The sequence below is a fragment of the Thamnophis elegans genome, chromosome Z, assembly GCF_009769535.1.
Source record: "Thamnophis elegans isolate rThaEle1 chromosome Z, rThaEle1.pri, whole genome shotgun sequence".
Taxonomy (NCBI): domain Eukaryota; kingdom Metazoa; phylum Chordata; class Lepidosauria; order Squamata; family Colubridae; genus Thamnophis; species Thamnophis elegans.
Window position 1 is genome coordinate 132,346,638 of NC_045558.1, and position 12,177 is coordinate 132,358,814.

The following is a 12,177-nucleotide window of genomic DNA, read 5'->3' on the forward strand; positions in this document are numbered from 1 at the left end:
TAAAAAAGAAAAAAAGGAAGAAAAAGTGAGAGAGAGATGGAAGAAAAAAGGAAAAAGGGACAGAGAGACAAAAGGAAGGAGAGATAGAGGGGGAGGGAGGGAGAGAACACATGGCCGGCAATCCACTCCCACCAGGTCACATGGCCAGCAAGCCACTCCCACAAAGGAGGCCACACCCACAGAGTAGGTTCGAAAAATTTTTGAAACCCACCACTGGAGTAAGGATTTTGCATTGTGATTACCCTGGGGTGGAGTGGGAGTGATTCTGCATTATGATTACTCTGGGAATGAGTGGAATTCCCCTCCCTAACCTGAGGGGAAAATTCATGAACGTAACTGTGAGCAATAGGCCACTAAGCCAAATTATACACCTCAAGCACAGTTCCTCAATTCCCAAGAGGAAGCAGAAAAAGATCTCTCCTCACAAACATGTTTGCTCCAACACCATCTCTCCAGATATCACAGATATCATTAAATTACCAGGTCAAGATGCTTCTGAAGGAACTAGCAGGGACAAATCTCAGAATAGATATATATCTCTCTCTCCAATCTATTGTTCCCTGCTGAGGACCATTCCTCAAAACTGGTTGAAGTGTTCCCCAGCCATGACAGGGTCAACATGAGAACTATTGCCATAAATTTGGGTTCTCAGAATCTTGTATCCACTTGCTGCTCGTAGCATAAACAGATATTTCTTGCGGGCTTTGTGCTAATATTTTTAGACTGTTGATCAGCCACTGCTTTATCACCCCAAGTGCTGACAGATTCTCCCAGATTTCTCTATGTGAAACCGGCTCCATTATTCCACACATGTGAAATATGTCATGTTGGAGTAACTGTACAAGACTATTGAAATTCTGTTAAAGCCTCATAGCTGGCACTCTTTTAAATTGCAAATGAAAATAGAGTCTAATAATTAAATATTAGATTCGAAAGTCAATTCTGTTCTTTACACTTCAAGCATCCAGACATAAGGGAGGCTGAAGAAAATGGATCAGATCAATCAATGACATATTCTTAAGACCTAACTCAACAAAGGTAGCATTTGTTTCACTATCAATAGTACCCTGTTTGAATCAAGGCTGCTGGCAACAGCAGTATAGAAGAAGCCATATCGGCAGGAATGTTGGGGATTATTGCCATTTTACTGTTTCCAGAATTGGCCATGAAGATACAGCCTCTTAAGTGCACTGGAGATGAAGCCATTCAGATTCCACAGGAATGGCATCAGGATGGAGACCTTCTCGTTGGTGCATTGATGTCTCTTGTTCAATACATGTTTCCCAAAGTTACTTTTGAAAACCATCCATCTGAGGAATTCGTTGACTTCCCATTGTAAGAAATCGTTCTCTTAGCTTATTTTAATCTAATCCTGCTCTCTTCTTTCTATCTTTGTAAAACAGAGAGGTTCTATCATCTGTTAACGAATATAAATGTATCATGGACAGATCCTTTACAGCAGCTATTGGTAAATAGAAATTATTTGTTAATTCAATATCCCCTTTTGTAATTAAACCAAAATCCAATAGACCAGAACAAGTAGTTATTCTCTTGAGAACTGAAAGCTCTTCCAACTGGGAGGAAAAAGAACCAGCCCTAATTCACCATAACCTCTTGGTCACTATAATATTTTAAATATAGGCATTGACCGTGGAATGAAAAATCATTTCCAAAATCTTAGGGTTACACTAGTTATTAATATCGGGTCTCTATTTTTTTTCGTGTATCACTGTCTTCTCTTCAGAGTTTTCTTATGGTGTATTTAATGATTACTACAATCCCTCCTTTTGTTTCATAGCAAGGAGCAAAATATTTGGCTTTTACAACACGGTTGATGTGATTGTACAGGAATTTTTTTCATTATAACATGAATGTTTTAACAGTATCACAGTGTGGGAAGGTACCGTGGAGGTCTTCTAGTCCAACCTCTGCTCAGGCAGGAAGGTTTTTTTTTGGTGGCATTATGGACGGACCCAAACTTGGCATGGAAACTTTAACATGAATATAGTCTCCCCTTTTTAGGGGTAGGAAAAAAGGGATTTCTTCCGTAGATCTCTTCTACGTCACCACTATACAGATGTTTCTAAAATCTTATCCTCCCTTCCTTCTCTAAAGTCTTTCATGTTTCCTCCATTTTTTTCCTAGGGAATTCATTACTTTTTTATTCAAGCAAGTCCTTTAACATTTCTGGGTATATCAGTTATCCATCACATCCTTTTTGGATTATGTGTTTAAGTATCTGTTTGTTCTGTCCTAGGTTTCCTGATACAGTAAAAAGCACAAGCTTAGTCCCAAAAATCTTCTTCTTATTTCAATGGCTGTGAATTAAGTTCATTCACAGCCCGTAATGAGTCACAAATAGTTTGTAAAGAGTTCAACAGAAGTCTACCAAAGTCTTTTGGGATAAGGCTAATAAGCACCCACCATTCTCTCACTTGAATCACTGCCAAAGGCAATTAGCTTTGTAAGTCCACACAGAGTACAGAGTCAAAACAGAGCTTCAGACTTTAAAGTGACCAGAATGAACAAAGTTGCTTCCTGCAAAGGCTCACATGCCTTTGCTCCTCCTTTATGTCCTATCGGAGGGGCCAATCGCCTCCCAAACCTTACTCCCGAGTTGTCCCTTCTGCCTTAACTGTTCTTGCCTTCTGGCAGCTCTGCGCATGCATACACTTGGAACAGGCTTCCCCTGTTCCGCTGCCTCACTGATGTCCCACTCTGGAGGCTCCAGAGGCAGCACATAACTCCCAGATAGCTCTGGCCCTGTCTCTGTCTCTGATGCAGAGCCCTTGCCCTCGCCTTCCGCAAACCCCAGGACTGGCCCATGCTCCTCCCCAACCTCCTCGCTGTCTGACTCTGCTGCCAGCTTCTCAGGCTGGCAGTGGACCACAACACTATTAAAGGATATGATTAAATAAACCACTTAAGAAAGGATATAAACCTTGAATTATAAAACTCTGAACTTCAGCATAGTTCTCTTGTCAATGTGTCTTTCTCGTAGTATTTTGTCACTGGACATGTCTTCTTTAGCATGTAAGGCATGGCAAAGTTCTCCTTTGAAACAAGCGACTTTTTTACAGTGTGACAACCAAGTTCTACCAACACGTGTTGGCTTTAGTGTTTGCTGTGAAAGAGATCAACAAGGATCCTCACATCTTGCCCAACTTCACTCTCGGATTCCACATCTATGACAGCTACTCTGATGCACTAATGACCTATCGTACCACTCTGGACCTGCTTTTTAAGTTGCACAAAATTGTCCCCAACTATGTTTGTGGGACTGAAAAGAAAGTTATGGGAATCATTGGAGGGATGAGCCCTGAAACTTCCATACGCATGGCAGAGATTCTGCAGCTTTTCAAGATCCCACAGGTTGGAGCCCTAACTAAAGGCCTCAAAGTTAAGGCAATCACATAGATTGTCTCTTTTTGAATTCTCCTTCAAGAAACAACTTAATGGTTTATCAGTAAAGAAATGTAAAAAAAAAAAAGAGTAAAGAGCAGTAAAGAAATTAGGGAAAGGTGGACTTAATCCTTGTTTCTCTTCAATATATCACTGCTTTCAGTAAGATGAATCGAGCAGTGGTGGGATTCAAATAATTTAACAACCGGTTCTCTGCCCTAATGACCAGCTGGGTAGGCGTGGCTTGGTGGTCATGTGACTCTATGGGCATGGCCAACTTAACATCACTCAGGTTGATGGGCGCTTCGCCGGAGCTGTTACAATGTAATGAGGGTTAACCGGAGAGGCAGTTTCTGTAAGCAATGCAGATTAGGCTAGAAACAACACCAGAATGTTTCCTTCCTGCTTTCCTTACAGGATTAGCCCTGGAAAGTGGGAAAAAACAAAAGGAGATTTCTTCCAACAACCGGTTCTCTGAACCTCTTAGAAAGTTAAGAATTGGTTCTCCCGGATAGGTGCAGACCAGCTGAATCCCACCACTGGAATCGAGAAAAAAAGAATTTTACTGCATAGTTATTTGAACCTGAAGGCTTATGCTAGCTATCATTAACTGTCTCCTTGATTTCAATTCATACATTTTAAGCATAATGTGCACAAATATCTGGTTTTAGTATTAAAGATGAGGAGCACAACATGAAGAAGAAATATTGATTTAGGAAGCACTGAAAGATTTGATTCTTTAAATTCAAATACTTACCGTATTTTTTGTATTATAAGAGGTACCTGACTATAAGATGCACCCAGGTTTACAAGAGGAAAACAACAAAAGTAACATTTTTCAGCCTGTTTTTGAGGCTTTTATTGGCCCATTTTCTAGGCTTTGGGGGGGGGGGGGGGTTGAAGCTTTTTTCAGGCTTATTTCAAGCCATTTTTTTCCAAAAAAAATGGCCCCCCAAAAGGCCTCAAAAATTGGCCAAAAGAAGCCCCCAAAGCAGGCCAAAAAAAGGCCTGAAAAGGTCCAAAAAAAGGCTCAAAAGCGGGTCATGCAGAGGCCAAAAATGGCCAGTGGGTGGGCTAGGCTTCAGGAATATTCAGTCTATAACACGCCCACACATTTTCACCCCCTTTTGGGACACAAAAAGGTGCATCTTATAGTCCAAAAAATACAGTAGGTTATCTTCAATGACGATGATGATGACAGACAGACAAGATTCAGAAAGGATAAGTCCTTTTTTGGAAGACTTCTGAACCTTATCTATATTACTAAACAGCCATATTTTGAAAAATAACAAAAATAGGACATATTCATCCATTCTCTTTATTATTTTCTCTTTCTCTTATTCCTCCTTTCTTTCCTTTAGATTTCATATGGCTCATTTCAATTAGCAGCGACTGGTGAATCACGTTTCCCCCCTTTTTATCGCATGGCCCCCGATGAATCGCTCCAGTACGAGGGTTTAGTCCAGCTCCTCCTGCACTTTGGATGGAGATGGGTGGGATTTGTCATTTTAAATGACAAACATGGGGAACAGTTTATACAAACTCTGGAACCCATGCTCTCTCAAAATGAAATCTGCTCCGAATTCACCGAAAGGATTGACAGAAATTTATATTCCTCCAAAATAGTGGACATAGCTGAACGTTGTCAGAGGCACATCACATTGTTCACAGAGAGAACTGCAAATGCAGTTATTGTACGTGGAGAAAATACAATCTTCATGTGGCTGGCCTCTATTCTACAGGCCACCCATTTTTTTCTTCCAACCCCTTTGGATTCTCCAGAGAAAATTTCCATGCAAAAAATATGGATCACAATGGCCCAAAATGATTTCACATTACATTCCTTACAAAGAGCTGTCGATATGCAAGCATTCCATGGGGCTATTTCCTTCTCAATTAGCACAAGAGAACTTCCAGGTTTCCAACAATTTATACAGGCCGTCACCCCATCTGGGGCAAGTCAAGATGGCTTTATTAGAGATTTCTGGAGCCAAGCTTTTTGCTGCTCACCAGCAAATCATGGTGTTTCTGAATATGAGGAATGTACTGGAGATGAAAGACTAAAGGACCTCATTGCCCCCTTCTTTGAAACCAGCATACTTGGTCATAGTTACAGTATCTATAATGCAATCTATGCTGTGGCTCAAGCATTACATGCTGCTCAAACAGTGAGGACTTATCAGAAGATACAAAAGAACAGAGATCAAGGACAATCAGAGATTGTAGAAGCCTGGCAGGTAACATTTCCCCTTTCTCAATACTCTTTTGAAATGTTCTCCTTAGTTACAACAGAGTGCCAAGATTGAATGAGTCAACAGATCATCGGAGACCATCTATCATATTTTTCGGAGCGTAAGATGCTCTGGATTATAAGACACACCTTAGTTTTTGGGGAGGAAAATAAGAAGGAAAAAATTCTGCCTCTGCCTACCAGCATCCATGGTATTCAGCTGACCCATGGCAACAAGGTCAGCCAATGAATAGGCATAGCAACTAAGTCAGCCAATGAGGGCTATTTGGACTCTGAAATTTGCCATGTGAGCAACAAGGAGACAGGAAGGAGCCTGGCTTAGCCGAGAACTGAAAGTGAAACTGCATGTGTTTTGCTTGTATTTACTGCTACCTTGGAGAAACTGCTTTTGCTAATGTATTGTATATTATGATTATTATTTTGAATCCTGCAGAATCAGTTACCGTGCTCTGTGAATGTGCTTGCTGCTGCAAACTCTTGCCAGCCAGGTCAGCTTCAGCACTTATTGCAGCCTAATTCAGCACAGCTGATTGGCGGGTGGATTAGACTGCCAGAATACCCCCAATCAGCTGTTCCAGGCTGCAGGGATTGCCACAGACCATCGCTGCCTCCATGCCTCGTGTTTTTGGCCTCTGGTTGGGGGGGGCTACATTCGGTGTATAAGATGCACTCAAATTTTCACCCTCTTTTGGGGGGGAAGGTGTGTCTTATACTCTGATAAATGTGGTATCTAAGATCACCGATGTTCATCTTTTTTCAAGATTAATACATTACAAATGTTGTAGAAAAAAGAGGACACGCAAGCCAGCTCTTCAGGGAAGGAATAGTTTATTTGCGCAGGTTCATAGCAAAGAATAAATGGCCTGAACAATGAGTGACAGGCAGGAAATCCCTTATATAGTTTATCACTTTCAGATAAAGCCATCTGCTAGTTTTGGATACACCCCTCAAGATTTGCTCCTGAGTTACAGCAATATTATGTCTACAGGAAGTAATAATACATAGTCAGCCAACAGTCAACTATAGCATACATTTGAGGAAGTAAATTGTGTCTTTCCAGACCGATTTTACAGTCAAGCCAGCAGATACATTAAAATAGAGACTTTTGCTTCAGCAGTTTTCTTGTGCATACTTCCTAAAAGCAAACGTTTGCAATTTCTATATATGAATAGTTAAAGCTTAATATCATGAGACCCTAGTTTGGTTCAGGCTTGAGGTCTACTTTGGTTCAGCCTGCTACCTCACAAACATTGACCCATTGAAGGTACTCTCTTTTGCCTACACATCAGCTTTTTCTTCCTTCCACATCAACAAACCTGGTCTTTAACATACGTCTGCCTTTCGACTTCTCTATAGCTTCTTCTTGCTCTTTTTCCACTACCTCTCTGAATTGTCACTGAAAAAAATCAACATGTACTAAATGAGAATTTAGTCTGTAAGGTGGACTATGGTCCAATACATGGTCCAATATGGTCCAATACTAGACTCTTTCAGTCCTCTATACTTCTTTATTCCTAGAGAAGAAAGCCTCCAAACTTAAAAAGCAGTATTGTTTGAAGCCATTTAGGAGGCTAATCTGTTTCCATTTAACCCTGATACTTTTTCTCCTGCAAGCTCCACTTATTTCTGCAGAGAATTTTTTTCAACAACAATGCTGGAGATGAAATTAAATTCAATGAAGAAGGAGCCCTAGAAGCTGGATTTGACATTGTAAATTTGGTTACTTTCCCAAATAATTCCTATATCAACATCCCAGTTGGAGAGATAGATCAGCAAGGAGGAATGCTCCGTATTCATCAAGACAAAATCCAGTGGCATCATGGATTCACTCAGGTACCATAACAATAATATGGAGATAGGTGAGGGAGGGAGATAGGTGCCTTAGAATTCAATAGATAGGTAGATGAGAGAGGATGGGGGAAGAGAGATGATAGAGATTGAAACAGACACACACACACACACACACACACATACACAGAGAGAGAGAGATTATCTATTTAAAATTAGATAGATAGATGATAGATAGGTATCTATCATCTGCCTCCATCTATTCTCTGCCTCCCGAGTCCCAGCTAATTTGGAGGAAATGGGGATTTTGCAGTAACCTTCCCCTGCCACGCCCAACAAGCCACACCCAACAAGCCATGCCACGCTCACCGAGCCACACCCACAGAACCAGTAGTAAAAAAAATTTGAATCCCACCACTGGTGTTGTTTAAATGGGCGGAGTCAGCTCCAAACAATAGAGTTGGAGCATATTTGTCTCACTGGCCACTGGATGGGGCTAGAGAGCAACAACAGTATATAAAGTTATATGTTGTGGTACGACACTCCTGCTGGAGCAAGGGATGGGTTAGAAGCCTACCAAGGTCCTTTCTATTCTATTCTATTCTATTCTATTCTATTCTATTCTATATATCCTCCCAGAGCCCCTATAAATGGGATTGTTTAATTGATGGGACTTGAAGTGTGCCAACCCTATGAGAGTGATGCAACCAGGCAGATACTATGTCGAACAGGTAGTAGTATATCATTTAACCAGGTCTTATGTCTTCATGGGTTTAAAGATAGTAACCAGAGCATTGACTGGGGAAATAGGGAAAATAATCCACATTTAGATATACATGGGGGCTGCATTTCATTAATTAAACTTCAGTTAAATAACGAACAAATCAAATGCCACTTCAGTTATGTTCCTGGCTCTGGAGGTTTTCTGTTACACAGCAGAAATGACTATCAACAGTCTCGTTCTTATTCATGGGCTGTAAGACAAAAACATAATCAAAAGGTGAATACTGACTTCTTTCTTTACTTGGGGGCAGCTGCCTCCTCCCTCCTTATGCAATGAGCCTTGTCCTCTTGGAAAAAGAAAGAACAAGATTGAAGGGCAGAAGTTTTGCTGCTACGCTTGTGCTCCGTGTCCAGAAAAGATGATATCCAGACAAATGGGTAAGATTCATGGCATCCCAATAGAACCAGCCTGTATCCCAGCTAACACAAATCTCTTCAATATTATTGCTTGCTGTCAGGGCCGGATTTATATGAAAAGAGGCCCTAGGCTATTCCACTTATGAGGCCCTTTCACCTCCCATTTTTAACTTTGTAAATTACATGAGAGACAATAAAATACATCATTACTGTGATATATCAATATATATCAATATATATAGCTGGCCTCCTGACGGAGGGTGGCTCTGCTCTGCGGCAAAGGCAGCGAGGCCAGCCGCCTCCCCTGCTGCGCTCAGCTGCCCGGCTCAGCCCCCTCGCCCTCACCTGCCTGGCCGCTGGTGAGCTCCGCGTCGATGGGGCGGCTACTGGGAGCGGCTGCGCCTCTCGCCTGACCGCCGGTGCTGGGAACGTGGGTGAGCTCCCCAACTGCTGTGGCGCTGGAACAATCTTAACCAATACATTTTTATGTTTGTTTATTAGTCATATGCGTAGAATTTCTCCTTATTTTCGGTTCAGTGTTTTAGTGTTCACTGTTTTTAGAATAGTGTAATTTTGCTAACAATTGGAATTGGAGGCCCCTCTTAATCTTGAGGCCCTAGGCTGAAGCCTAGTTAGCCTATAGGAAAATCCGGCCCTGGTTGCTGTAGTGATGCATCACAAAGGAGGAAAACGGAGAGACATCAGGGATGTCCATTACACCAGCAGTCTCCAATGTTTCCGGCTTGGTGGACCATCAGGGGGATAGGGAGGATCATTCTATGTCAATGGCTTGAGCACAGGCAACACCATTCTTGCAAGGAGCAGGCAAAGCAATGTCTCTTCCTTTTCCTTTTCCTCCTTTGCTCACCCGCCTCTTGCGTGGCCCCATTCCAGTGGTGGGTTTCAAAAAAAATTTGAACCTACTCTGTGGGTGTGGCCTCCTTTGTGGGAGTGGCTTGTTGGCCATGTGACTGGTGGGAGTGGCTTGCCGGCCATGTGTTCTCTCTCTCTCTCTCTCTCTCTCTCTCTCTCTCTCTCTCTTTCCTTCCTTTTGTCTCTCTGTCCCTTTTTCCTTTTTTCTTTCATCTCTCTCTCACTTTTTCTTTCTTTTTTTCTTTTTTTATTTCTTTCTTCCTTTCTTTCTCTTTCTTTTTCTATCTCTGTGTGAGTCTGTCTGTCTGTCTGTCTGTCTCTCTCTCTGTGCGTGTGTGTGTGTCTGTGTGTCTGTGTGTCTGTATGTGTCTGTGTGTCAGTGGTGGGTTTCAAAAAATTTTGGAACCTCTTCTGTAGGTGTAGCCTGCTTTCCAGGTCCACTGGTGGAACATCTTCTAACCGGTTCGGTAGATTTGACGAACCGGTTCTACCGAACTGGTGAGACCTGGAAGGAACCCACCTCTGCCCCATTCCAAACAGGTAGTGGACCCCAACCAGGAGACCATCTCTCTATCCTTCAAATTGAATCATTCAAATGATAGGGCACATCACATAAAGGAAATGGGAATCAAGTAGCACAGTTCCTGTTCCCCTATCCACTAGCACAGGGGTGTCAAACTACAGGCCCGCATGCTGGATCCGGATTTTGGGGTGCTTAGATCTGGCCCACGGACCCATCTTGGAAAAAGTGAAGGATCAGCCTGCGGGCCACTGTGAGTGAAAACGGAGCTCAGGAGGGCTGCATGCAAAGGCCATCACAGACATAGCTCAAGAGCCCGTTTTCTCTGGTAGAGAGCTTGGGACACCACAGGTGCCCCTGACATGAGTGATATCGAGCTGGCCACTCCCACCATGGCCACTCCCACCATGGCCAATCCCACCATGGCCACTCCCACCGTGGCCACACCCATGACATCAAACACAGCCCTGATGTGGCCCCCCATGAAATCGAATTTGACACCCCTGCTCTAGCACTACTGCACATTTTTCAGGATCTAAAGTATCAAGCATCTCTTTTCTCTTTCCCAGTATTTGGCACACATTTAGAAAGTGGGACATGCTATTCTCTTGCTAGAAATGCTATAAAACCCAGTCCACTCCAAAACACCAAGAGCATTGATATGTAGAAAAATCTAAATAGTGTTTCCCTACACTGCTAGCTTTTAAAACGAAGGTTGAATAGAGAGTTACAAAGAGATTTGGGGGAAAAATTTACATTGTAGGTAAATCCAGAAAAGCAGTTCTGAATCTTCTGAAAAGTTTAACTCTGTTCAGAAACTTTTTTCTTCTTTTCAGACATGGAGAATTGTGACAGTTGTCCAGTTGATCAGTTTCCAAACCAAGCTCACGATGAGTGCATTCCAAAGACAATGAATTTCCTCTCCTTTGAAGAGCCATTAGGCATTACTCTGGTGTCTCTGTCTCTTCTTTTTTCCCTGCTTACAGCTTTGGTGTTTATAATCTTCATTAAGCAACGGGACACTCCCATTGTCAAAGCCAACAATCGCAACCTCACCTACGTTCTTCTTATCTCCCTCTTTCTCTGTTTCCTCTGCTCATTTTTGTTCATTGGACAGCCCAATAAAGCCACCTGTCTCCTCCGACAAACAAATTTTGGTATCATCTTCTCTATTGCAATCTCTTCTATATTGGCCAAAACCATCACAGTTGTTGTAGCATTCTTAGCATCAAAGCCAGGAAGCCTATTCCACAAATGGGTGGGGCAAAAGTTGGCCTATTCTATTATCTGGTTCTGCTCCTTTATTCAAGTAAGTATTTGTGTCACCTGGCTGAGTACATCTACTCCATTTCCAGTTTTAGACATGGAGACGCTCTATGGAGAAATCATAATCGAATGTCATGAAGGCTCCATCATCATGTTTTACTGTGTCTTGGGCTACATGGGCCTCTTGGCTCTTCTCAGCTTCACTGTGGCCTTCCTGGCCAGGAAGCTGCCAGACAGTTTCAATGAAGCCAAGTTCATTACTTTCAGCATGTTGGTTTTCTGCAATGTTTGGCTGACCTTTGTCCCCACATATCTGAGCACCAAAGGGAAGTATGTGGTGGCTGTGGAGATCTTCTCTATCCTGTCTTCCAGTGCTGGCTTACTAGGATGCATCTTCATCCCCAAAATCTATATAATTATACTGAGGCCTGAGCTCAACACTAGAGAGCAATTAACACATAAGAAATAGAAAAAAGAACAAGGTTTGTTTTTTACCAGCAAATACTAATTGGATGTGTACATACAGTATTACCTCTCTCAATGTATAAGTAATCTAATGGGGCCACATCAATTTTTTCTGTCTAAAATCAAAAGTAAATCTGTTAGGTGGCATTTTACCCATGTAGCTAATAAAGTATGAATACATTTGATTTTCTTTCACCATTGTTGGTGGTGTTTTTTTTGGGGGGGGGGGAGAGATAAGTACTTTAATTTTTTCAGGCAAGCAATTTTCTATATGATTTAGTTGAGTTTTGAGGGAAAGTTTTCAATGTTTCACATACCAATTCTCAGAGTAAGAAAAGAACTGGATCACTATCAAGATAGACTTTAGAAAGAACAGACTGTGAAGATTCATTAGATTCTTGAGTGATTTTTCTGTCTTCTTTAAAACCATTGACTAATTGCGTCTGATAATATAGCCACTACCGAACCCATT

General features: G+C 42.0%; 1 protein-coding gene across 1 annotated transcript; it reads left to right on the top strand.

Moving 5' to 3' along the window:
• Positions 1–1,165: 1,165 nt before the first annotated feature.
• On the top strand, positions 1,166–11,709 carry LOC116521844 (vomeronasal type-2 receptor 26-like). Its single transcript, XM_032236494.1, has 6 exons — positions 1,166–1,335; positions 3,081–3,372; positions 4,764–5,639; positions 7,286–7,486; positions 8,470–8,602; positions 10,811–11,709. Exons 1-6 carry the CDS (start codon positions 1,166–1,168, stop codon positions 11,707–11,709), a joined length of 2,571 nt encoding a protein of 856 aa, XP_032092385.1.
• The last annotated feature ends 468 nt before the right edge of the window (positions 11,710–12,177 follow it).

Bases quoted from the DNA above. Each gene is read 5' to 3' on its own strand.
- LOC116521844 (XM_032236494.1), top strand. From the start codon at position 1,166: ATGAAGATACAGCCTCTTAAGTGCACTGGAGATGAAGCCATTCAGATT. The intron at 1,336-3,080 runs GTAAGAAATCGT...ACTTTTTTACAG, and splicing joins GAATTCGTTGACTTCCCATT to TGTGACAACCAAGTTCTACC. The intron at 7,487-8,469 runs GTACCATAACAA...TTCTTTACTTGG, and splicing joins GGCATCATGGATTCACTCAG to GGGCAGCTGCCTCCTCCCTC.